This window comes from Stenella coeruleoalba, assembly GCF_951394435.1.
Source record: "Stenella coeruleoalba genome assembly, chromosome: 2".
NCBI classification, from domain to species: domain Eukaryota; kingdom Metazoa; phylum Chordata; class Mammalia; order Artiodactyla; family Delphinidae; genus Stenella; species Stenella coeruleoalba.
Genome location: NC_137147.1, coordinates 9,477,216 through 9,504,101, shown reverse-complemented (window position 1 = coordinate 9,504,101; position 26,886 = coordinate 9,477,216). Strand labels below are relative to the sequence as shown.

The 26,886-nt window shown below is 50.8% G+C and overlaps 1 protein-coding gene across 1 annotated transcript; it reads right to left on the bottom strand.

Moving 5' to 3' along the window:
- Window positions 1-15,320: 15,320 nt before the first annotated feature.
- On the bottom strand, window positions 15,321-17,634 carry GSC (goosecoid homeobox). The gene is made up of 3 exons (XM_079913833.1): window positions 17,193-17,634; window positions 16,478-16,737; window positions 15,321-16,162 (listed from the first exon to the last, which is right to left on the bottom strand). Exons 1-3 carry the CDS (start codon window positions 17,548-17,550, stop codon window positions 16,007-16,009), a joined length of 774 nt encoding a protein of 257 aa, XP_079769959.1. The 5' UTR covers window positions 17,551-17,634; the 3' UTR covers window positions 15,321-16,006.
- Window positions 17,635-26,886: the final 9,252 nt, after the last annotated feature.

Below are 26,886 nucleotides of genomic sequence, written 5' to 3'. Positions count from 1 at the left end.
TCCTCACCCCCTGACCTGAGGTGCTGGACTGTCCTGGACTCTGAGCTCAGCTGCCCCTGCCTCACAGATGCAGCCAGTTACAGTGAGATCCTGGACCTGCCCCTTCTCCCCGAGCCTCCGTTCCTCATCCATCCAGGGTGGATGGTTTTTTTTTTTTTTTTCAAGAAAGACCATGTTCCTATAGCTTGCATTTGACCTCCCAGATGTTCTATCGTGGGTCTAGAAACAGAACACTTAGATGCAATATTCCACAGGCAAAAGTATGAACTGTTGGGCTTCCCTGGTGGCACACTGGTTGAGAGTCCGCCTGCCGATGCAGGGGACACGGGTTCGTGCCCCGGTCCGGGAAGATCCCACATGCCACGGAGCGACTGGGCCCGTGAGCCATGGCCGCTGAACCTGCACGTCCGGAGCCTGTGCTCCGCAACGGGAGAGGCCACAACAGTGAGAGGCCTGGGCACGGCAAAAAAAAAAAAAAAAGTATGAACTGTTATCAACATCATATTCTCCCACTTCACTTCCAATTCATTTGAAGAGTCCACCCAGCCCTCCCTCTCGGAGGGAAAAGGGGAAAAAAAGTTGCTTTTTGTGCTTCCAAGGTTGCTGTCCTTTGCCCTGGAAAGAACAAAGGCACGTGAGTGACTAACTCTGCTTTTATGCCGGAGGCAACCATACCTCTGAGAGGTGAAAACGCTCGCCTGTGTCACCAGCCTCACGGGGCAGAGCCAAGCAGTGTGGCTCTCCATCCCCAGATGAGAGTCATTCCCACCACCTTGTCCTGCTCTGCCTGCTAAAGCACTTTCAGTGCCTCTGTCGGCAGTCACGTAATTTGGACCAAATGCAGACCAACCCCTCAGGACGGCAAAGAAAGAGACGGCCCCAACAATTCAACTAAAGGGGATCGCCATGACCGAAAAGCGCTCATTTCCAGAGAGGACGCAAACAAAAGCAAACTGGAGCGCATTCTGTCGTTCTGGCAACAGATGCTTCTGGGGATGACCATGTGCGAGAGGCCGCTGCATTCTGGAGCTCTTCATCTTTGCCCCGAAAACAAGCCACTCTTCACAAAAGGCGAATGCATCTAGATTTCCAGTGGCAGTGATGAGAATGCCCCACGCACCGGAAAGAATGAGCATCCTTGAAGTCCACCCCACTTCACAGCAAAGAGACACACCCGCTCTTCATAGCCAGTCCTTTGGCTGGCTGGTGGTCACCTCCATCCCATCAAGATGCTGGTCAATATCCAGATGACCCCTCTACTTGGAAGCCCTCAGCTCGGCTTGGACTGGAAACCGTTGCTACGTGTGGGGAAGGTTTTTCCCTCAAGTACTGAACGTAATAGCAGGCAGTGAGAAGGCTGCGTGGGCCAGCGGATGTCCCCGTGGAGATGGCTTTTGGATTACTGAAGACAGCAATGTATCTGGCCAGGCCTGCAACCTTCCAAAGAGAGATGAAGAAGCTGCTGGACAGGGAAAAGCAGATCTTTTTTGGAGTAAAAGGAAGGGGAACAGCACCCGAGTTGGGTGTTCAAGGTTCCTCTCTGAACCAACAGAGGTAAGGAAAAGGGCAGGGGGAGAAACACAGCCCCTGGAGTCAGATAGATGTGGTCTCCTGGTGCCTCTCTGACACTTCCTAGCTGGGAGATCTCCCCTTTCTGAGCCTCAAGCTTCTCATCAATCAAATGGAACAAATAATCATCCCCGCTGATAGAGGGAGGGTGAAGTAAGGCCTGAACATATAGTGTATAAACGCCCAGCATGGTCCCTTCACTGCTTTCAGTGTTCAATGTGCGGGGCTCTTCTAGTAGCATTATTAAGCAGAGATCCATGAAGATCTTAATGAAATGTCTACACGTGGCAGAAGCTCTGATGGGCAGTATTGATTAATAAAACTGGGAAGATGCATGAATATATATAACTAAATCATTTTGCTATACACCTGAAACTAACACAACATTGTAAATTAATGATACTCCAATACTAAAAAAACAAACATAAACAAAAACACTGGGAAAAACCACGTATAACCTAAGAAATCCAACCTCCTGTAGGCCAGATCAATCTAGATGTTGGTTCCATTGGTGAAGCTAATCAAAAGGGTGGTATGGACCGAACTGTGTCCCCTCAAATTCAGTATTGGAGCCCTAACCCTCAGTGTGTGACTGAAGTGGAAGAAGGGGCCTTTAAGAAGGTAATTAAGGTTAAATGAGGTCATAAGGGTGGGGCCCTGATCTGATAGGATTAGTGTCCTTATAGGCAGAGGAAGAGATACCAGGAGTGCCTGCACACAAAGTCCATGTGAGGACAAAGAGAGGAGGTGACCAGCTGCAAGTCCAGAAACCAACCTTGCCAGCACCTTGATCTTGGACTTCCAACCTCCAAAACTGGAGAAAATAAATTTCTATTCTTTAAGCCACCCAGTCCCTGATATTTTGTGACAGTGACAAAAACAGGGGGTCTTGAGCCCCATCTGTCACTTGCTGCCTCCAGGGTTTTCATCTCCCTGGAACTTGCAAGGATAGCACTGAAGCCCCACCCAGAGCATCACAGGTACATGCAGGTCACCTTCTGCGTGGTTGGATGGTGAGTGCCAAGGGGAGAGGTCTGCTTTGGACCTTCTTAGAATGATGTGCAAGTAAGAGAAATGGGTTCACAGCAATTCCTCCTTTTCCTTACCTCCAGGGGTGGGTTCAGTGGTGGCTCCCCAAAGATATGTCCATGTCCTAACTCTGGGAACTTGTAAATGTGACCTTATTTGGGGAAAGGGTCTTTGCAGATCTAATCCAGGGTAAGATGAGATCATTTTGGATTTAGGGTGGGTCCTAAAACTAATGATGTGTCCTTTATTTTTTTTATTTTTTTGACATCTTTATTGGGTATAAATGCTTTACATTGTTGTGTTAGTTGCTGCTGTATAACAAAGTGAATCAGCTATATGTATACATGTGTCCCCATATCCCATCCCTCTTGCGTCTCCCTCCCTCCCACCCTCCCTATCCCACCCCTCTGTGTGGTCGCAAAGCACCGAGCTGATCTCCCTGTGCTATGCGGCTGCTTCCCACTAGCTATCTATTTTACATTTGGTAGTGTATATATGTCCATGCCACTCTCTCACTTCATCCCAGCTTACACTTCCCCCTCCCCGTGTCCTCAAGTCCATTCTCTACATCTGCATCTTTATTCCTGTCCTGCCCCTAGGTTCTTCAGAACCTTCTTTTTTTTTAGATTCCATATATATGCATTTGCGTATGATATTTATTTTTCTTCTGACTTACTTCACTCTGTATGACAGACTCTAGGTCCATCCACCTCACTACAAATAACTCAATTTCAGACAAGTGTCCTTTAAATATGAGAAAAACAGAGAGAGATCTAACACACAGAGAGACACTGGGGAGGTAGCCCTGTGAAAATGGAGACAAGATTGGGCTTAATGCAGCCACAAGCCAAGGACCGCCTGGAGCCGCTGGAAACTGGGAGAAGCAAGCAACAGAATCTCCCCAAGAGACTCCGGAAGGAGCACGTGCCTGCCAGCACCTTGTCTTCAGACCTGTGGCCTCCGGAACTGTAAGAGAATAGATTTCTGTTGTTTTAAGCCTCCACGTTTACCATAACGTGTTAGGATGGCCACAGAAAACTGATATGCCTCCCCATCCCCAGCCAGTTCAATCCCTAATCTTAGATTCATGGACAAGTGAAATCAGAAGTAGCAACTAATGTCATGACACAGAGTTCCTAATGACAACAGCTCCCGTTTCTGGAGGATTTGCTCCTTGTAGACCCTGGGGTAAGTGTATTACGCCCATTCTCTCCCTCGCGATGAAGAAAATGAAGTTCAGGGGAGGTGACTTGCCCAAGTCACAAAGCTCACACCTGGCAGGGCCAGAATGAGAACGGAATCAGTCCAATGCCAAAGCCAGTGGGATACTGAATCAGATCTGCAGGTAACAGCAACAAAACGCTCTGTGAGCCTAGACAGTGGCAGGAGGACCAAAAACAGAGTTGATGTAACAAACCCCAGCACAGATGAGGAAGCGGTAGTTCTCTGGGGTTTGTAGCAAGAGGATTTTATCTCGATGAACGTACAAGGGTCTGTGAAGGATGATCATAATGCCTTCGGGTCCCCTGGTGACCTAAAAAGATGCAAACACCTGGTCGCACTGCATGAGCCCAATCATTCAGCAAAAACCCAAATTCTGTCGCCTCTGTAGCTGCTTCCGGTCTGTCTGCTACTCACTCTGCAGTTGGTGCTGCCTCCAGGGCAGGAAAGTGGAGGGAACGGCAGACATGCACGCAGCAGGTTCCACCACACAGCAGGGCCCAGCAAGAACAACCTCAAGCCGGTGGTGAAAGGCATGTACTCATTTACTCACTCACTCACCCACTCTTTCTACAGATGTCTCTACGTCCTAATGTTAGAAGTAACAACTATGTAACTAGTTCGTATGCTCTTTAATCTCCAAACAGCCTCCCTGATACATAGTAGATGCTTAATAAATACCGGTTGAACTGAACTGAACTTACAGAAGGGGAAACCGAAGCCCAGAGAGGCGGGAGTCTTACCCAAGCTCACAAAGGGACCGAATGCCAAGCCTCCATAGAGCCCGGTCACATTCTCTTGGCGCACCGAGGCTCTGGGTCTGGGGCCAGTGTCTATTTCCCTGCTTACCTGACTGCCTCCTGAGCAGCTGCTGGAAGATGATAGGATTTTCAAGAGGCAGTACTATGGGGAAAAGAGGCATCCTTGGCAGAGGGAGCAGCATGGACGGATGCTCCTAGGCACATGTAGGGGCCAGGCCAGCCCGACTGCCTGGGTACTGGCCTTTCTACTCCCTTCCTTTAATTTATTTATTTATTTATTTATTTTTGGCTACACTGGGTCTTCGTTGCTGTGCGTGGGCTTTCTCTAGTTGTGGCGAGCGGGGGCTACTCTTCGTTGCAGTGCACGGGCTTCTCATCGTAGTGGTTTCTCTTGTTGCGGAGCACGGGCTCTAGGCAAGTGGGCTTCAGTAGTTGTGGAGCGCGGGCTCAGTAGTTGTGGAGCGCGGGCTCAGTAGTTGCAGCTCCCGGGCTCTAGAACGCAGGCTCGGTAGTTGTGGCGCATGGGCTTAGTTGCTCCACGGCATGTGGGATCTTCCCAGACCAGGGCTAGAACCCGTGTCCCCTGAATTGGCAGGTGGATTCTTAACCACTGCACCACCAGGGAAGTCCTCTACTCCCTTCCTGAAGGTCACACGCTCGACCCCCTGGGCTTCAAAGTATTTCCCTGTAAATGTCATCCTGTAATGCTTTCAGAAGAAAGATAATGAACATTTCCTAACTTCAAAAGAGTGCTCACAGTTTTCCCTGCTGCCTTCTCACAGATCCTAAAATTAAACGGAACACTGAAATGCTCCAGCCAGGGGGATGGGAGAGGACAAGGCCCCATCCCCTTATTAAGTATCATTACAGACAACGGTAGAAGGAGTTAGATTTGGGGACACCATTGCAGGGCAAAGCAGGATATTAATGTCCTAGGGTTGCTGCAACAAATGACTGCAAACTTGGTGGCTTCCAGCAGTGGAAGTATATTATCTTCCAGCTCTAAAGGCCAGAAGTCCAAAACTGACAGGTTGGCAGGGCCAAGGCACCTCTGAAAGCTCCAGGGGAGGATCCTCACTGCTTCTTCTCGCTCCCGGGGGCTGCAGGTGTCCATGGCTTGTGGCAGCATCAGCCCAATGTGCCTCCGTTTCACAGAACCCTCCCGCTGGTGTGTCTTCTCCCCTTCCTCAAATCCCCCTTTCCTTTCTCTTATAAGGATGCCCATCATGGGACTTAGGGCCCACCCTAAATCTAGCATGATCTCTTGAGATCCTTAGCTTAATTACATCTACAAAGACCCTTTTTCCAAACAAGGTCACAGTCACAGGTCCCAGGGGTTAGGACTCGGACATATCTTTTGGGAAACACAATGCAACGCACTGCAGGAAAAAAAAAAAAAAAAAAGGAGGCCAAATGCTTTTAAGGCCCTACACTTTCCACAGAGGATACAAACTAAATGGCCCACAAAGGCCTTCTAAGGGACGGCCAGTTCTGTGGCCTGCATTGTCAGGGAGCCACCTAACACACGGCAGGGGCCACATGTCTTGGGCCATAACAGTGACAGGCCGGGTGAAGAACAGATACTTCCATGAAGCAGCCTGGATGCGGGAGAGGCCAAAAAATAAGAGGTAAAGAATGTCAGAGCTGAGAGTGACACTGCTAGGTATAATCCAACGTCCTCAAGCGGGGGGGACATCGACCAACATGGCATCATAGGACCTGTCACACAGCATGTTCACATCCGTCAAATCATGTGGGCCCTTCCACAACCCTGGCAGGCGGACAAGGCAGGATTAATGACTCTCCCTAACAGATGGGGAAACTGAGGTCCAGAGGTTGAGTGTGGTGGCCAATGGTCACCAAGCCAGGAGGTGGCAGAGGCCTACCTTCTGGGGCCGATCCAGGTCTCTCCCCGTTCCTCCCACCCCCATGCTTAGTCCTAATTCGAAGCCTAACTTGGCGATAATCAGCAGGAAAGAGACAAACAGGGCCGAGCGGGGCTGGCGCTGCCGGGGCCCGGCTCATAGGAGCGAGCCTCTCTGCCGACACACTCCTGACCTCCCGACCTCCATCGCCCCGTGCCCAGCCCCGTTTCTCAGGCCTGAGAGTTGTCCTTCAACCCCCAGGAAGAGCAACGGGGAAGGCGTTGGGAAATCCTTGCCGCCTGTCCTCTGGCTTTGTGCTCCAGGGGGTCCCACCCTCTCTGCCCGGCCCAGAGCTCAGAGGAGGGTTTGACTCCCGCCTGTCCCCAGAAGCACTTGCCCTGGGTCTGTCAGTTCCTTCCTCTGTCAAATGGGAAGAACAGTCCCTGCCATGGCCACATCCACTGGCTGTTGCAGAGACAGGGAGTGAACAGTTGTGAAGGGGGTTCTAGAAGCTGTAAGTTGCCGCACGCGTGCTTGAGCCAGTGCCCGTGGGTGAGGATTGGTGCCTACTGCCGGCTCGGGACTTGGAGCTGGGGGATAGGGGGATCCTTGATGTGTCGGCGGCCCAAGAATTATAGCATCTGGAAAAATCACTTTGATGAACTCGACTACCAGCCACAAATCAGTGTATTTTAAAACTCGTTCCAAAAACGAAAAAAAACCCAACAATCTTCTTTGCAGAAGGCCCTGAGTGAGATGCTTTTCTCTCCTTCTGTGATGGCAGCTGGAGAGAACACTGAGCAGATGCTGGTGAGATATGGCCCCGCAGGCATCTCTGGGCCAGAAAGGCCTGTGGCTGACGTGGATGTGAATGCTGTCTTAGCATGACCCTGGTCATCTCCTTGACTATCTCCCGACACCTGGGAGGAGAGAGAAGCCTATTCCGCAGGTGAGTTTTAAATAGTGAACTGAACACTATGCAGTACCAGACTGTGGATTCCCAGCAAGCTCCGACCTTCCATTCCTTCCATTCTCTGCCCAGCCAAACCCTCTCACTGGTGGCACCCTGCCTCCCCACCTCCAAGCCTTTGATCAAGCTGTCCCCTCTTCCTGAAGGACTCTCTCCCTCTCACCTGCCCAGCACCAGGTGCCTCAAACCACAGAGCTCCAACGAGCCACCACCAAAAGTCTTCTAGGACCCCTCCTCTGCCAACCACAGGATGCCATGGGGTGCCCAGCACCCTCCACCTCAGTACCGGTCACCTAGTTTCGAATCAGCCTAATCCTCCTGCCTGAGGACGGACGCTGCTCCATTCCTGTTTGTGACCCAACTCAGAACAGGGCCCGGCACTCGGTAGGACTGGCAAGCGTTGGATGAACGGCTTGCAGGCAGAAACACTGGAGTGTGACAGCCAGACACCTTCCTCTCTGGTCTGAGCAGGGTGGCTTCCTTGCTGCCACCGTACCTGCCTGTCTTCATGCCTCTGCTCTGCCTGGCCAAATACTAACTGGTCTGCAACTCCCACTTCCTCCAGGAAGGCTTCCAGGGTTGCAGCCATCTTTCCTCTTGGTCTCCAAGTCCAAGTCACATAATCGAGCCCTTCTTGACATCCTGTTTCCTATTGTCCTGAAATTGTTTCTTACACACACAGACTACAGCCCCAAGAGAGCAGCTCCCAGGCAGCAGGCACCATATTGTGTTCTTCCACATGCTGCCTTATAACCCGCCCCCTACCCCCATCACAGGAGGCCTACTGTGCTAAGACCCCAGAGGAAGGAAACAAAGCATTAGGCAAACAGATGTAAACCCTGCCTCCATCCCTTATTGACAACAGACTCCATTTCTGGCTTAAACTCTAAACTTTAGACTGGCGAGGAGCAAACTTTTTCTATGAAAGACCAGACAGTTAATATTTTCCATTTTGTAAGCCCTACTATCCCTACTGCAACTGTTCAACTCTGCCATTAAAGGGGGAAAGCAACTGTAGAAAACTCATAAATGAATGGGCACGGTTGTGTTCCAATAAAACTTTATTGACAAAACAGACAGTGGACCAGATTGGTCCTCTAGCTGTAGTTTGTCCACCCCAGCTTTGGAGGATTACTTGAGATGACATTGAAACCCCTCTCCACACAGACAACATCAGACCACACCATAAAATATCCCAAACTCTGCCTCAACCCCTAGCTCCCTCCATCTCTGCAGAAGAATTGGTTTTCATCTCAACATTTACCCCTGAAATCTGAAATCACAGCCTGTCTGCTTGGGGACCAAATGTGTCCCCCAACAGAACCGGGAACTCCAGGATACTCCAGTCTCCTCAGCACCTAGAACAGTGCCTGGCACAGACAGGGCACCCTTTTAACATTTGTGAACTGAATGGAGGCCATTATTATTATTATCATTGTTGAAAATCTTCAATGAATAACGTTGTTTACGTGCTTCTATTTTTAATGCATTGATATATTTACCATGACTAATCATCTGTGTTTGCAAAACCCCAGGTGATTTTCATGTGTTGCAGGAACTTATAATCCTCTCACATTGGAAATGAGGGGGCTGAAGCTCACAGGTGACGCCGCCTGCTGGTGACCAGGCAGAGATTGGAGCCCAGACTTCCTGGTGGGTCCTTATTGAGGGAGGTAGCCTGGCAGTGTAGAGAGAGCACTGGACATGGAGTCTCAGATGCGACCTTACTTGAAAGAACGACGTCGTTTCACCTTCTGCAAAATGGCGACAATAATGCCAACTTCACAGGGGCAGGAACGGGATTAAATAAGGTACAGATGATAAGGCCCTCGGAACAGTGCTGGACACGGCAAAAGCCGTTGAAGTAGTTGTCCTTATGTAACAAGATGACAGCAAACACTTCCACCCAGCCTCATAAGGCTTAGAAGGGATTAGATAAGGATGTGATTATGAAACTGTTGATCCTCCCAAACATAAGATGCATTTTTTACCACACCCTCCTGGCACTGCAGAAAATATTCCCCTTCTTAAAAGAAACAAAAGCAGAAAACTACAATGCAAACCTCTTCCACAAAGACAGAAATCAACCACAAAGACCTATGATCTTTTCAGAGCTTTAATTGCAGTCAAGAAAAGGGTTACGTTTCCATCCACTCACATTTGTATCAGAGTCCAGTTACCATACAGGCCGAAACTGAAACAAAACCAAGGGGGTTTCATCACACTAAGGCACGGGGTCTCCGTTTCAACCCATGCCCGTCGGGAATCTTCTTGCAGCAGAAGCAGACATGAAATGAAAACAGCAACCCTGAAACAGAGGGAGCGTCGCCCTGTTCCTGGCATCCTGCACCAGCGGAGGGGGGACACCTCTTTGAAGGTTTCAAGCATGGCAGGAATCATCATGCATGCCCAGATTATGGTTAGGATGGCGGGGGGAAGGGCGGCATCCACACACACACGCAACTTTCCATCCTTGCCCACTTCAGTAGAAAGTGATTCACTTGGTTTCAGATTTAAATATTTATTCCTCAAATACAAAACAATGTTGAACAGGCACATCCCCTAATGTCCCAGCCATCTGGCCTTCGGTCGGAACATCTTCAGATGAAACGAGCAGATGGGATTCCGACTTCACAGAGTCCTGAGTCTTCTTAGCAGAGGGGGGATCTTTCCAAATGCTCTGGGCTTCCCTGTTTCTTGGAGAAGGGCAGTTTTATTTTTCTGGTCCCAGAGTTAGCACTTTGAGGATTTTCAAAGGAGGATTAGCCCTATTCCATCTGGAAAGAAGCATTGCTGGGTCTTGCCAGGCGATGTCAAGAATTTCTTTAGGACACGAATAAAACAGGCACAGTCACCGTGAGGCTGGCTGGTCAAACGTTAACTGGTGCGATTCAGACCACGCTGGCTCCAGGGCTGTCTCTGCAGTGAGCTCCTACCTGGCTGGCGCAGGCCCTCCCAAGCCCACAAGCTCCCCCTCTCAGGAAGGATGCCCTTGACAGCCTCTCCATCCTCTGTGCAGCCCTGCAGCCATGTGGGACCGCTGCCACTGTGCTGTGGACGACCTGTGGACACCGCACTTCTGACACTCTGTATTTCTCACTGTAGGCTGCTGGAAAACACAGGTCTTTTCTCCGAAGATTTCTTATTTTTTAGATATTTCTGTGCCCTCCCCCAAATTTTAAACCAGCTACCCTGTGTTAGTTCTGAGTGTGTGGGGTGGGGGGTGTGGCAGTGGCCAGGAAAGAGCGCTCAGCCTTCCCCAGTTCCACAAGGAGAATTTCTCCCCTGAACCTGCAGCGCTCCCTCGCAGGGTCAGCGTCACTGATCACGCAGCAGGGGTGAAGCACCTCCTGGGCTCGGCATCACACAACTGGTAAATCAGGGAGGAAATGATACAGACACTTTGCAACTCTGTCCATCTCGGCTAAAGTTATCTCACTAATTATAGCTTCTATAAATCAGCTCAGGGTAAGGGAGGGCATGCAAACGCCCAGCTAAATGAAGTTCATCCGACTGAACCCAGCCAGTTGATTTGGTCAGCAGACGCCGGAGGACCTCAAAATTAGGAAAACAGAAGGTGTAAGTGGAACGAATGCCTAAGGAGAGGAGGAGGGGTTGGGAGAGGAATTCTTAAGATCTCTCTTCACTGATGCGTCCCAGGGCTGGACACTTGAGAACAAATGAGGGCTGCTGGAATCCAAAAATTATAGACCCACTTAAAAATACTGCAACACGCCGTAATTCATCCTGTTTGGTCTGTGGGTCATTTGAACTGCAAAGACAATGGCTTTTTATCTTGCCCAGATTTAAAACCCAGCTGTGACAAACAGAGGTCTTCCATGCTGTCACATGGCTCGAGGGACAGACCTCGGGGATACCCCATGTCCCACCGACAAGTGAGAAACCCTCACAACCAAAAGACCCAGCCCGATCCATGTCTCCCAGAACTTTCAAGGAGCTTTGCACTGGATGCTGTGTTTGGTTTTCATTTTCCTTTTGAAAAACCTCAAGGTCATTTCACAAAACTTGGACATCGAATCCAAATCCGCTCCCAGTTCGCCTTCTTCACTGTCAATCGCCATGTCCTAAAGCTCTTAAGCAGAATGCAATCCATTATACCTTATCAGATACTTCCTTGTCTTAAATCCACGGCAATCACATTTAATTTCGTTAGAGTTTGTGCCCTGGGGTCATGCATAAACTCCTAAGCCAGCAACAATTAAAAACAAGGTGCATTCCTGAATTTCTAATTCCAGTCTACTTAGGCAGAGCAGTAGCCAGCCAACTTGAGGGTGGTTTTTCAAAACACACAATAATAAACGTGTCAGACACTCTGCTGGGTTCTTATATTATCTCTAATCCTCTACCCAAGCCCATTTTGCAGGTGAAGAAGGAAACTCTCCCAGGTCGCTTGACAAGCACACAGCCCCATCCGGATGGAGGCTTGGACCAGTGTGACTTAAGGGCCAGCCACCCAGCTATCCACTCGACACCTCATGTCACCCTGCCCTCCCTGGGCTGGAATTCCATCTTCCGTACAGGTGAAAGTTAGCATCTGTTTCACTTAAAGAGGTGACTGATTGGATGTGCAATGAACAAAGGAGGGTTCATGTGGGGGACCCTAGGTGACAGACGCAGGGATCTTTGGGTGGGGGACTGGGTGCCTGAACTATTTTACTGAAAACCTCGTACAATTCAGAAAAAGCATGCCCTGTCACCCCTACCTCTCGGCCCCCATTTTCTCCCACATGCCAAGAAATGAGAAGAGGAATCTGCCAACCTGATCTCACACACACCCACTGAAACGACATCCTTACGACACCCTTTACACAAGGCTTAGAATGTTAGCTCAACGTTCCAAAGTCAGTAAAAGACAAACTTGAAGGACTGTCACTGAGATACACTCTCCAAGGGTGCGGTTTGTAAAGCAATTGTTTTAAGCCCTTCCCCCTCCCCCCTCCCCCCTGCATAGCCCGTAGCTAAGAAGATGAAGGCACCCTCCCTGGAGCAAGGGGCCCTGCATCTTCCCCCACACACTCCGTGGTCTCTTACTGGTCAGCTCCTGGCAGCCAAGGGCCTCCTTGGTTCAGGTGACCTGGGGTACCCGGAAGTCGTCACCCCATATCTTGCCACCAATCCCAAGAGGCAGGTGGGGGCTCTGCTCAGGTCTGCTCTGCCCTTTACTAAGTGTCCCAGGGAAGGCATTTAGTCTCTCTGAACCTCCATTTCCCATCTGCAAAATGGGCTGCGACTCCCACCTCCTGAGGGCTCCAGAGGCGTGCAGAAGGGCTTGACAGTCGAAAGTGCTAGACTGATGTCAGGGGTTCTAATGGTCACCATTGTTCTTTGCCAGAGCCTGTCTGGCACCTTGTGGCAGATTAATTCCTGTGCCCCCCAGGGGCAACTGCATTCACTCCTGCGGAACTTATAAACGCAGCTTCAATCACCACCAGAAAAGAACAGCCTGGGTTCTGTGAGGCAGCCTGATTTATGGAAAAGAGCCCTGTCCCCTGGAGATGGCAGTTCTCATCCTGGACCTTTGTGATAACTTTGTGCCTCAGTTTGTTCAATGGTGAAATGGGGAGAACACCTTCAAGCGGGAAGGGGGACACGTTGTGAAGACTGGAAACCACTTCGCCCGTCACCTGGCTTACGTCCCACCCATCACTTTTCTAACACCAGGATCCAAATTCTCACCCAAGACAATTACAAGGTCCAAAGACAGCTCTTGAAAGCCTTCTGCTCCCAGACACCATGTGGCCCTCCCTGACCCCAACAGCCAGGCTAAGACGAAGGTCTGAGCCCCACGGCTGCCTGGGGAATGCCGGAGGAGGTGGCTGGACTCTAATGAGACCATCCTGACGTTTCCCTCTTTGCTCCAGATGTCTGTTATGTTTATTTCCTGTGAGCTGGGCCGATACTAAATTGCTTCATTGGGTCCTTTGGAGCTTTCTTTCGGGGGGAGCTTTCTCTTGCCACCCTGGCCCTGCCCAGGCCAAGCTGGGAGCAGCTGTCCCGCCCCCCATCCCGCCCCCCTCCTTGCACACCCCACTAGCTGTGGCTTTTCGCCACGTGCCCGTGAGGGAGGAGTATCTGAGAACCTACCCCTCCCTCAATCCCCCTCCCTGTCACTTGTTGAGGACCCTTCTCCAGGCTAGACAAAGACAATTTTTTTTTTTAAATGAAACATCCCATTTATAAGGAGTCTAGGGACAAGCTGTGGAGAAGGACACACAGGAGGGTAGAGAGTTCTGGAGACGTCAGATTTCTCAGGGTGAAATGACGCTGCCTGCTTCTGCTGTATGTCAGAATGTTCTAGACTAAGGGAGCACTGGAGGAAGGGTGGAAGACAGGGCTCACCCCTCTCCAAATGGGACACAGAGCGGCACCTAGGAACAGTGATACAGAAGGGGTGCCAGGCAGGCAAGGCTCTCCCCCTGGGAGTCTGATATCTGACGAGGAGGTACCATAGTGGCCATTGCAAGATTCATTTGAAATTAACGGGACACCTTCTTTGAGTATTTCTCACCGGAACTGACATTAGTGGAAACATTTCTAATTACAATATAAGATTTACTTGGGCGAAGACGCTGTCTCCCCTTTATTTCTTACAAGCTGAATGTTGTTAAAAAGTATTTAACCTTTCTGAACCTTAGGTTCCTCGTCTGTAAAACGGTGAAAACATTCCCCCTCTCAGAGTACATGAAAGGTAAAATGAGATAACGTACATAAATCTTGAAGTGCTGTGTCTGACATGTCATAATCACATTAAGAAAAAATAAGTAGCCACGAAAGATTCCCCCGTACTAGGTGTCATTGTACCTTTAATGAGATAGATAGTGCCTCACGTCCACAACTCCCCTGAAAGGCAGATGCTATCACTGTGCCCATTTTACAGTCATGGAAGGTGAGGCACAGAGGAGGGTTCAGTCATTTGCCCAACGTCACAAGTGACGGAGTCTGGAGAGGAACCAAGGCAATCTTGCCCCTTGAGGCAGACCTGGTCTCCAAACTGCTACCCACCTCCTTCATTTAGGGATCCTCCTTATTTAAAAGGTGCTGTTTGGAAGCCACCCCTTATTTCCTAAGTGCTTTCACCTGCTCCAAGAGTCACTTCTACCTTTTAAACCTGATAAACGCTGAAAAAACAAAACAAAAAAAACTACCGCTTCTTGTAAAAGAAAAAAAAAAAAAAGGTTACTTTGTGTGTGCTGTGCTACTTGCCGGAGGCCGCCCAGGAGAAGGGAAGAGCTCACCTCCTTGGCAGCAGACACGTCGGGACACCCTCTGAACCTGAGCTTCCTTGTCTATAAAATGGATTTAGTGTAAACCCAATAAAGTTTAACACATTAAAAGCCATTCCTGCTGGCCCTTGGCCTCCACTCCATCCTCCCCATGGTCTGGAGAGAACCCTACGGAATGCATGCTCTCATCTCCGCCCCCAGTGCTTCTCCAGCACCGGGAAGCATCTACAGGCCTTTCCAAGCTACTGACCAGCGCCCCAGCCTCTCCGGGGCTTCTCCTACTCTGGCCCCATCAGGGGCAGAGCAGAGACAGTAGGCAGAGAAAGCCAAAGGCTCAGCACTCCCACCTCACTATGACTCTGCCACAGCCGCTGGCGTGCTCTAGGCCCGGTAGGCGGACGGAATGCAGGGCTCAGAACGTGCACCTGGTCATCCCAAACTCCCAGGGAGAAGCACGATGGGCCCCCCCGCACCGGCAGGCTCCTCACCGGGCTCTTGGGCGCACAGCAGGGCTGTGGGGCAGAAACTTTCACCGGGGAGGAGGTGAGCGGCGAGAGAGACCAGCAGAGATCCAGGAAAGCTTCTGGAGAGAGGGCATGCCTGCCTAATTCCACGCGGACCCGCCGCCTTAGGTCTGGGGATTTCGCGGGAGCAGGGCCGGGTGAGCAGCCTAAACGGACTCTGGAGACGCTCCCAGGATCCGTCCGCTCCAAGCAGATCCTGCTTATCCGCTATCCCATGGGCAGCAAGGAGGGAAAAGGTCCTGGCTCTCCCCACGGGCGAGGGGGAACAGCCTGCTCGCAGGGACAACGCTACCGCCCCCAGTGCCGGCAGTGCCACTCTCCACCCCTGCCTGGAAACCTAGAGACGAAGTTTACACCAGGACGCCCGGTCCTGTGACCATTCGTACCCAGACCTTCCGTCTCCCTTTTTTCTTTTTTTCCTTTTTTGGGCAGGTCAGAGCTGCCCGGTTTTCCTTTTGAAGCTATAGACTAACTAGATTTCTTTTTTTTTTTTTTTTGTGGGCCTCAGATGGTGCTGGCGGTGGGGTACGAAATACAGAATGTGGCCCGTCTACATCGCCGTCACTTTATTGTATTGTCACCGTTAATTTAACTATAAATACTACGGTGGGGAGTGAGTCGCCGGCGGCCTCGGACTTCGGGGCAGCAAGTCCCGGCGCGGCCCGACCCCAGGCGCCCACCCTCCGGACGGTACACTATTTACAGCTCCTCGTTCCTCTTTCTCGACCCCCCTCCCGCAAGGCAGCGCGTGTGCAAGAAAGTAGCATCGTCTGGGTGTGCAAGTCCTTCGAGTTAGGCAAGGGCCACGGCCGGCCCGCGGCCGTCAGCTGTCCGAGTCCAAATCGCTTTTACCTTCCTCTTCCCTCTTCTCAGGCGACGCCTTCGACGACGTCTTGTTCCACTTCTCGGCGTTTTCCGACTCCTCCGACGAGGACCGCTTCTGCCGCCTCCATTTGGCGCGGCGGTTTTTAAACCAGACCTGTTGCGCAACGGAGGACAAAAAACGGTTAGGATCAAAGGCGCGCCCCCGCCATGCCCGGGCACCCCCGGGACGACCCTGGCGTGGAGAGGGAACCCGGGGACCCCGCGCGCACGCCATCAAAAGGAGACCCGCTCCCGCTTCCGTATTTTCATCCAACTTCCTGGGCCTAAAGCGCCCTCCAGTAGCCTCCAGGCCGCTGCTGGGATGTTTTTAAAGAGCAAGGAGACCCAAGGAGAGCTGAGCAAACCCGGCTGGAGCCTTATTTCGCTGGGAAGGGCCACGGAGCGCGCCCCGGCGGGGTCTCGCGCCTACCTCCACTTTCTCCTCGCGGAGGTGCACCTTCCGGGCCAACTGCTCGCGGGTACCCACGTCTGGGTACTTGGTCTCCTGGAAGAGGTTCTCCAGAGCTTCGAGCTGCTCGTCGGTGAAGATGGTGCGGTGCCGCCGCTTCCGCCGGCAATGCAGCTGGTTGAGGAGCTGCAGCTCGGTGCGCGACAGGGTGCCCACGTTCATGTAGGGCAGCATCTGGTGCGGCACAGGGGACACCAGCACCGAGCCGGGGCCCTCGTAGCCTGCGACAGAGTAAGGCGTACGGTCAGCCGCCTCCGTTGCCACCGCGCGCGCACACGCCCGCCCGACACCCACTCCGGATTTAAAATCGTCAGCAAGGGGGTGCTGGGAATTGGGGGTGCGCGGAAAACAGGGTGTGAGGAACCGGGGGACCGTGCGACCGCGTCCACCCGCACACGCCCAACGCCGGTTAGGGAATCCTAAAAGGCTAAATTCTAAAAGTCTCCTCCACGCAGGCACTGTTACAGTCTCCGCTAACTCTCGCCTAAAGTTTGCAGCAAGTGTGCAAACGCCTGCGCCCGATCCACGAAAAGACGGGGGTCGGGGGGGGCAGGTTTTCAAGAGGAGAAAAGTTTGTGCAAAGTGAAAAAGGCGAGCACCACCGCCCACCCACGTCCCAGGGGCTGAGGACCGCGGCCGGCCGCCGAGGCCGAGGCCGGCGCGAGCGCGACCCTACCTGGGGGCGTCGGGACGCAGGAGCACTGCTGGGCACCCAGCGGCGGCACGGCCCCGCAGCAGGCCGGGCCCACGGGTGCCGCCTGCACGTGCAGCTGCCCGTAGAAGTAGTTGTTGTAGCCCAGGCGGGAGCCTCCGACCGCAGCCGGGAGGCCTGCGCCGCCGGGGGCCACGGGGCGCGGGTAGAAGGCGCCATAGTCCGAGGAGGCGCCGCCGCCGCCGGCGCCATAAAGCGAGTCCCCGTGCAGGGCCGGGAAGACGACGGGAGCCGCGGCGCTGGGCGCCACCGGCAGCACCGAGTCCTTGCAGCGCGGCCGGGCGGCCAGGATGTTGTCGATGCTGAACATGCTGGCGGGCATCCCCAAGCCCCGCGCCGGGACCGGGGGGCGGCGGGGACGCGCCGAGGAAAAAGCCTCAAAGTGGGGGGGTCCACGCTCCTCCCGCGGCGGACCAAACCGAAAGAGAGCGCCGGCGAGCGCGCAGCCCCGCGCCCCTCCCCGCCCCCTGCGTCCGCTCTCCCTCCTCCCGCCCTCCCCTCGCTGCAGCGTTTGCCGAACTCAACTCGCGGGTAGGACGGAGTTTAGACCAGCTGAACCTCTTGTTGGTTTTATACTGAGTCGACGTCATCCTGGATTTAGTTCCTGGTAATATGCAGATGACAAACAGAACCAGATTTGGCCCTTTCTGTTCCTTTGGGTGGGGGGGCTTGAACAGAGGGGGAGGGGAAGAGGTGCCAAGGGGAGGGGGCTACGGGGGCCTGAAAATAGATTGTGGATTGCGAATTAATGAAATTAACCTAATCTTTTCCATTCAGCCGCCCCGCCGCGGGCTGGCGGAGCTGGGCGGGCGTCCTAATTGCCCCGGTTAATCTCATTAATTCCACCGTGAGGCCGCCGTTAACAACTCCCTCTGCCGACCTCTCCGCCCCCCACCTTTTTTCCTCAGATTGGGTCCTATTACTGGGTGCGATTTCCTCTCCGTGAAACTCAAATTCATTGTGGCCAGTTTTACTTTGGGGCTACATTTTTTTTTCCTTTCGGGATGTGTTTTGTTTTAGAAAATGTGAGGGGCTGCGGCCTCAATCAAGCGAGATTGAAATTCCGCTCTTCCTTCGGCCCCCATGCACTGGCCGCCTAATTTCACCTCTGTTTTTTATCTTGACATCCTCTCCCGAATGGAATTGGTTAACCCCCTAAAAAAACCCTTTTGTTTTTGCAAACGCCAAAATTTGTAATGACAAAACGACGAAAGAAGTGCATCGTGGTTCTTAATTGTGTGTATATATATGTGTGTATATACACACACACACACACACACACACATATATATGTATATACACATATAGATAGATTTTTTTTTTTTTTGCAGTCACTTTGGGTCTGAAAACTAGCATAGCAGTCCCTAGGCCCTTACACAGCGGAGACCAAATTCATCCACTAATTTAAAATTCTCCACCCAGAGTAGCAATCAGAAGCGATGCTTCCAACTGCCTCCTGCGTGGGTGTCAGTAGGTTTCGTGTTTGTTTTTTAATTTGTTTTTTTCGGAAGTAGGGTGTCTTCTCCCTTAACCGTTTTTGTTTTCAGTGCAAAATACAAAAAATGGGACTTTAGGGATTCTCTGTCCCCTTTCCCAACAATTGAATCGCATTTTTCCCTTTCGACTTGCTGGTTCCCTGACTGGGACAGGCCCCCCTGGCAGGCCTAAGCTGGGATCCCTGGGCCCCGGTGGCCTGGCCGAAGTTCGGCTCTGCTCTCGGCAGGCGGCCACGGTGATTTGCCGGATCCTCGGTGCGTCACGGCCCGTCAGCCGGAGCTGCTGGAGGCGCGTCCGGTCCACGACTGAGCGCAGGCGGCCGAGCGCCCTGCGAGAAGGTAGGACACGCTGAGCGCGGAACGAAAGCAGCCCCCGAGGTCCTTCGAGCCCGGCGCAAGTCCCGGTCTTGCAGAGCTGTGCTTTCTCGGCCTTTCGCGCAGGCAACTCCGGCCACTCCAGGGGAAAGGGCAGTGCCGGGCCCAGGCGAGACTGCCTAGCGCCGGGGTACCGGGGCACCTCGGGTTTCCCGAAGGATGGCCGACTTTAACTCACGCCCATTTTTCGCTATTTCTTACTGGCTCATTAACCTGGGGCCCCAGCAAGAGTATCTGAAGTCGCCGCACTACGGCTAAGTATGTGGGCCGCCTCCTCCGTGGTTCTGGGGCAAAGGGGAAAGGGTACTTAATTGCTGGTTTCGGGTCAGAGGAGAGATTGCGCGGAGGCTTGGTCCTGCCCGCGCGTAGAACTCCGGAGGCGCGCAGCACTGATCGGCAGAAGCTAGGCGGTGGCGCTTCTCCTCCTGGGCCTCCCCGCGTGGACCTCGGCGCCCTCATGCCCACCCGCTCACGGCTTGAGAGCTTTGCTTCCATGAGTGCTGAGCAACTTAGAAGTGGTTGTAGGAGGAGATTAGGGTAGGACGCAGATGGGTCTCAATTTGGGGATGCGCTGGATTTTTTTTTTTTACAATAAACACCGCTCCCAGAGGAAGGAGTGTAACCCCCCCGCCCCCGCCCAGAGAGGTCAGATCTAGGGAAAGAAGTGTATCGCCTCTCCCTCTCCCACTAATCAGGGATGGAGGCGCTTTTTTTTTTCCCCCTGTTCTTAAAGACTTAAAAATCACCAGGTAGGTTCTGGACACACACATTCCCCGCCAACCTTTTCCGAGTTTAATTCTACAGGGCAAATGATGGAACACGACTAGAGGCTGCACCTTCAGCAGGGACTCCGGCTGCGTTTGTGTTCGTGGCTGGGCGCACCGCGCGCGTGTGGCTCTTTCAAGACCTTTGATGAGTCAGGCATTGGCAGAAGTACAGTGGGAAAGCGGGGCGTATTCCTCGTGGGTTTCTGCAAGAGTGCTCGGAGCAGCACCACGCAAAGACTTCAGCTTCAGGTCTCAGAGTGCCTCCGAATTTTTAAATAAGGCAACCTCCTCTCTTACTTGCAACATGCCGTCCTGCCTCCTTCCACTGGGCACAGAGTTCTCTTTAATAATCAGATTTAGCAAAGCCCTAAGCTTCACCCCTTGTTTTACTGCAGCCTTCCCACTGTGCCGTCCGATTCCTGGAAGGAAGAGCACGGTACAGAGAGTCTGGAGCGTCAGAGTTCTAGACCTAACGTTGCCACCTTGCAAATCATCCTTCCTCTCCAGGCCTCAGGTTTTTTAGTTATTGAACCAATGCCAACCTTCATTGGGTCCCTTACAACCCGAACACTTAATGAGGCTGGGCAGTTGTCCCCCGTTTGCCAAGGAGACTGAGGGTGGAATTAGAAGCATTTCTAGAACTTTTCATTGGGACAAAGGAGCCTGCTGTCCCCACCCCCACCTGAGGGCAGGGTCTCTGTATCAGCCAGGTCTAAGATGAGGAAATGCAAGGCTGAAGGCTCTGTCTTGCCGTGGGTAGTGGCTTTCCGGGAAGAAGTCACAGGGACTCCGAGGCCACCGCACTCCCGTTATTCGGCGGGCTCTCGCGGGGAGCTCACCCCGGTGCGATGGGGCCTCTTCCTCCAGGTTGCCCCTCCGTCCAAAGAGGCTCCTCTGAGGCGGTAGGGAGGCGAGAGCCGTGGAAGGCAGTCAGGGGCGCTGCGCCTCCTCCGCGGGGCCGAAACCCACAAGTGTCCACAACGCGCTAAACAAACGATCAGTAGCCTCGCGTTGCTCGGTGCCATTGGAATAACAAATACGACGCACGCAAATTGCCTGCTTCGTGTTGCTAAGCGATTGTTTGTCGCCCTGCAAGCGCCGCTCAGCATGGGAGGGCCAGGAGCGTCTGGAGGGGCCGGCGAGCGCTTAGATCGGAAATGCGGTAAACACGCTCCTGATTTTCCCTATTATCGCCCAAACACGATTTCACACAAAGCAATCACCACGCAGAAGTCTATGAAAATGTGTTTGTTGAGGATTCAGTCGCCCTGGTAATAGCCCTCATTTTTAAAATATTAAAGAATAGATCAGCGGATTCCACATGCATAAGGTATATTTGCGGTTCAGCATCTATCAAGACGCTTTTGCACTGCGATCATCGTTAAATTGATTCACAGAGCGTAGATTAAATTGCTTCTCTGATTTCAAACCGAGTGCCCAAGTTTGGAGTGTGCATCTGGGTGTCTCCTCCTGCCCAAAGATATTTCACGGAGAAAACTGTTGTCCCGCTACCCATACACACACACACACACACACACACACACACACACACACACACACACGGCTATAAAAAGAAAAATGTATATGTGGCCCCAGCTTCTTACGGTTCGTTCCAGAAACTTTCTTTTCTTAATTCTTTCAGCCTCTTGCCCGGTCACAGAGCAGAGTTCACAATCAGATGCGTTTAAGTAGGATTTTTCGTGGCACGTGCAAAAATCTGGCGTGTCCTTTTCAAAGGTACGGAGCCCCCTCGCAGGGCGAATTAGCCGGGTCAGAGGAATTGGGAACAATGCGCAGACCCGGTTGCAGCCAGGGCGCAGCGTAGAGACCCGCGCAGTCTGCACAGCGCTTATCGGTTTTATTGTTTACATTTGGACTTTAAAAAAAAAATCCAGTGTCTCGAAACCAGTGCGCAAAACCCGCTCCACCGCCCTGCTGCTCCCTCGAAGACACCTTCGGGAGCCCCAGGGGTTTTCCGTGTGAGGTTGGGTGGATGGAGTTGAACACGAAGAGCAAATGCCACCCCACTAAGGGGAAGCGCTTAAGAGGGCTGGGTCTCCGGCTTTCAGCCCGACTTAGGGAAGCTTGCTGGCTGCATTTTGCTGGGGGTTTTGGAACTTCCAAATAAACCCACCTAGCCCCTAAGGACAAAATAATCAAGGTGTTAGGAAAACTCATAACACTGGGGGAGAAGGAGAGGGTGTCGAAAAATGACGCGTTCCCAAGGCATCAGGAAAAAAAAAAAAAAAAAAAAAAGCTCTAGTTTTCCAGGGTTGCAGAAATCCACTTTCAGCCGAGCTATTTACCAAAGTTTGTTTCAAAGTGACTGCGCCGTTGCTTTTGCAAATCACAGAATGCAAATGACGATAATTTCTTCTCAGTGGAAATTTCTCTTGAAATGATTAGCAGAGTCAGTCATTTGAAAATTAGAGCGATTGCACAGACGGTTCCCGAAGCCCCTCGCTAACCGATATCAGCTTCTAAAGTTTTCATTCATGTAAACCTCATTAATGAAGATCTTTTATTTAAACGTCAAGGGGATTTGAAATTTAGAGTAAATTATGAAGCTTGTATGTCTAGCCAAGTCATGGGTCAAATGCATTTGTGAAAAGCTGCTAAAAGAGCATATGGTTTTGAATTTTTCTACAATGACTAGTGTTTAAATAAATTGCTTGTACTGCTTAACTTCATGTGTAATTTTGACAGAAATTGGCCTATAGCCTTTTGATATGTAAACATTTCAGCCTTTTATGCGGTATAAAAAAGACACTTGTTTTGTAGGATCAGTTCAGGCAGAGTCACCCTGTAATTCAGAAAGCTGGCACCCTACCATTACATTCTTGCTAGATTTCAACTTTCAAGTGGCAGCCTCAGGGAGAAAAAAAAAAAAAGGAAGGAAAGAGAGAAAGAAAGAGGATATTTCAAAAGCAATGTCCATTTGGAATTAAAAGCTGCACGTGAGGTGAGAACGTGCCACTTACTATCTGAGAGAAATGGATAAACCATAGTTATTAAAGAACATTTTATGTCATCTTTCTTTAAACTGGCCTGGCTGAAGGGACACTTAAGCAGAGCTGGGACTGACTGGCATGTCATTAAATGCTTGTTTTAGTCCAACACACAAATAGGTGTTAAAAATCTAGGTATCCCTTCGGGATGCTACCAGCGAAATGGTTCCATGTCACATTAAGATGCAAAAAAAAAAAATCACTCAGTCTCGGAGGAGAATCATCCTGGGCACAAAATCACTGGACACAAATTACAGCACTGAGCCATGCACGGGGGTCTTTCAGGGTGGGAGGCTCCTGCTGGGGGATGCAAAGCTGGCCCAGGGCGCAATTAAGAGACCGCTCTGGGCTGCCAGGGTTCCTGAAACGGGTATAAATCTGCATAAACCCATTTGTTGTATCCGCCCCCCATAAATAAGCGTTGGAATGTGGATTGGAGGGTGGGTTGCTCAAGTGCTAGACGGGGCTCACATTGACTTCTGGATCCAGGTGGCAGGGCTAAGGCTGCCCCTTCCCTTCTCTTCTCCGGGTCCTGCCCATGTGTATCCTGCAAGTCAGCTTTGTCATATACAGACCTTCTGAGAGACATCGCCCCTTTTGTGAAGTTTTGGAGGAACTGGGGGGAGAGAGAACAGGAGGCAACGGAGTGTCTCTCTGTATACATTTGAGCCTTCAGAGCAAACTGAGATTCTCTTTGTAAAGATGGTGCTGGGGAGAAACGTAATTAAGAAAAAAGACTGGCTGAGAGAGAGACAGCAGGAGGTATTTTATTTACATTTTTTATTCATTCCAACACATCAGCTTGTGGTCAGCAAACCGGAAAGAAAGGACATATTTCATGACATGAAGAAGGCACCAAGCGGGTGTTTTTGTTTTTTTTTCTAAACGGTCTACACTCCTGCCTAACCTTTCTGTCCATTTTGAAATGAATGAGGATAATTTCTTTTTCCTTTGCTGTACTTTTCAAGTTATTGGAAAAACAATTGATTTGCTAATAAAATAGTTCTGAAGCTTTTAGCTGATTAACTTTGAGAAACTTACCCCCCAAAATGTATTCGTGATCAAAGTTAGCTAGGCAAGATCTGTATGTTGGGTAAAAGAGGGACGCTTAAGACTTAAAAGATAATTTGGGAAATTGAGGGGGCTTTTTTTTTTTTGGAAGGAAAGAATATTGTAAAATAAACTGAAAATTATAAAAAAAAAAAGATAGCCATGCCTGGATGGCCACGTTACGTGTATAAAGCTATGGATCTAGAAAGGTTAGTATCGGTAAAGATATGTGTAATGTGGAACTTTGTTATTGTTTTCATCTTTTTTAAGAGGACTCGATAAAATGGTCATTTGCTGGTACGTCATCTTAAGATCTGGATTGAAATTTATATTAGATAGCATTGCTGATTCTTTTTAAACATTGGAGTAAGGAAACTAACAAGCACATTCCCAGATGTGTCTTGTTCTTCAAGGTAGTCACCGGAGGAGACTCCAACATCTCTGTCTGTCCGTGGTTTTGAATAGTTCTCTGAACTTCTAGAAGGGCACTTACTTGGGCCCATTAATTCCCGTCTGCTTTTTAAAGAAGCAGCTAGACTCCCTTGCCCACTGGTTAGATGCAGAAATCAAGGCTTCCTTAGACTGAACAGTCAGGTAGAGTCATGGGAAATGGAGACAAACAAACAAAGCCATTTTCAGAGGTCACTGGTCATGTCACCTGCTCAGTCCCACCATCCGAAGGATCTGATGCTGTGACCCAACTATAGCCTGGCCTTGCATGGGCAGAGGAGGCTGAGCCCTTACCAGCCTGTCTGGATAATTCGGTGCTTCTCTGCTTGCCTGTGATGGGAAAAAGGAGGAGAATTCTCAGGAAGAGCCTCAGCTTTCAGTCTGACTTGTGTTGGGGCTTTCATTGTCTTTTCTTTAGCCAGGAGATGAGGAATTTGGGAACCTACCACCTTCCTCACTTTCTCACATTGGCATCCCCTCCTCCCTCAACCCCTTGCTCCTTCATTTTTGTACACTGATCATTTCTGGGCCAGTCAATTCCAAAGCCGCTCCCTGGTCAGCTCCTTTCTGGAGTTGGTGTGTGTTTTCTTGTTTGGGGTATCTACCTGCAGTCAGGGACAAAAACTGAAAGATGCTTGATCCACGATGAGAATTTGGTTTCACTTAGCAGTAAAATTCTTTCTGCAGACCAGAAGGTCTTGGTTTTAAAATCACAAGAGTCTATCTCCCATGTCATTGGGTTGGTGTAATTTATGTATTATGTGGGGAAAGTATGTTGGTAGTAATGATAGCTTGGGGAATTCAGTGTACGAGCCAAATGTAGGACAGTTGAGCTGAAAAGACCCCTCTTGTCTACATGATACCTCGCAGGATTTTTTTTTTAAATAGGTCCCCAAAGAACATTTCATTCCCCTCTCAGAAGGTTTGTAGATAGAGTCATTTTTGGTTCTGCCGGGTAGGTCAACACAATATTTGCAAATGAAATGGTGATGGCAAGACACATTCGTGCCCAACTAATGACAATACTTGCTCTGAAACTCTAGAATTCTGGAATTATTTGGATCTTAAAGTGTCTCCAGTTGACTTTGAGACAGCAGCATAAGTTTTTGATAATGCTATCCACATTCTGATTTAAGCCGTGGCCATTCTTTCCTTCTCTTTTTTTTTTTTCCTAAAACCCTCAGAAAGTAGCTTTTTCCAAGTTAAACTGCGTTGATCCAGTGAATGTTTGACTTCAAATAATTTTTAAAATAACTTGTTCACCGTTCAAGTCCTTCAATAAAGGAGGAGCAGAGGAGTAAAGTTGCTTTGAAAAGCAACTCTGCTTGGCAAAGGAATTCCAGCACTTCTGACAAAAGATGGATATTGAATACGTGTGGCGAATGCCCCCGCTCCGTATTTCAGGGAAGTTCTTTATTGAATACTTCTCGCTCACAAAGCTGGAGTCGCTGTGAAATCTCACTCCTCGGATCTCTGTCGGGGCTGAACTAGCCTCCCAACCTAGTAACAAATTGCCTTTATATGGGTTCATGTTCTAACTGAGAGCAAACATCTGCATCCCAGGGCATCAGGCCATAGAACCTGGTATGAGGGCTAGCCATGACCATGCTAATCTGGTTGTTCCAGAAAATGGAGCAAATGGACCTGGCACAAAATTCTGAAAGTCCTGCCCAAAAGGAAGGGTGAAGGAGGGGGCCGTCTCCGTGTGCTCAGTGGATGGCCACTGCCCTCCTGGGAGGTGGGCCCTGTTACTGTCTCCTGTTACAGGTAGGACACCAAGGTCAGATCAGGTCCTTTAGTCTGCGCAAGTCTTCCAGCTGAGGTCTGGATTTGAACTCAGCTCTGTTTAGCTCCAAAGCTATCTTCTTGGTCTCATATTATGCCAGTAAAACAAGTGAAATGCCCAGCTCCTTGGCCTGGCATGCAAGACCTTTTGCTCCTCGGCACCAAGTACTTTTCCTGCCTTTCTTCCCACTGTTGTGTGTCAGGACTCCAGCCGTGTGGAAGGCTCCTGCTCTGTGCCCCTCTGTCTCTGTGCCTTTGCGGGCTCTGTTCTGTCTTCCTCCATGGCCTTCCCCTGCTGGCTCTGCACATCCACACTGGCTTCCCTGTCTGGCCGCGTGGATGTGGCCTCTGCCACTCTGAAGACCTTGGGGTCATCGCTGGGGCTTTTCTGTACTCCAGCACAAGTCCCTCTGGAGTCGGAGGTGTCCGACCTGGGACCACACAGGCAGAATCAACATCAATTCAGCTCTGTATCTCCCACCAGCTGACCCCGGGCCTTGGTGCAGTGAGCGTGCTAACTAGCTCCTTGTTTAAGAATACGGCTTCACCCTTGCCACCTCCCACCAGCCCCCCCTCCTGCTTTTAGATCTCTCCAAATTCCAGGCCAAAGACCATTAGCAGGAGAGTGTTAATTAACCACAGTGGGTGCTCTCCTGAAATAGATAAAAAGAAGAGGAGGGAGAGGGTCCGTCCATCTGTCGGCCGAGCAGTTCCCCAGAAGCCGGCT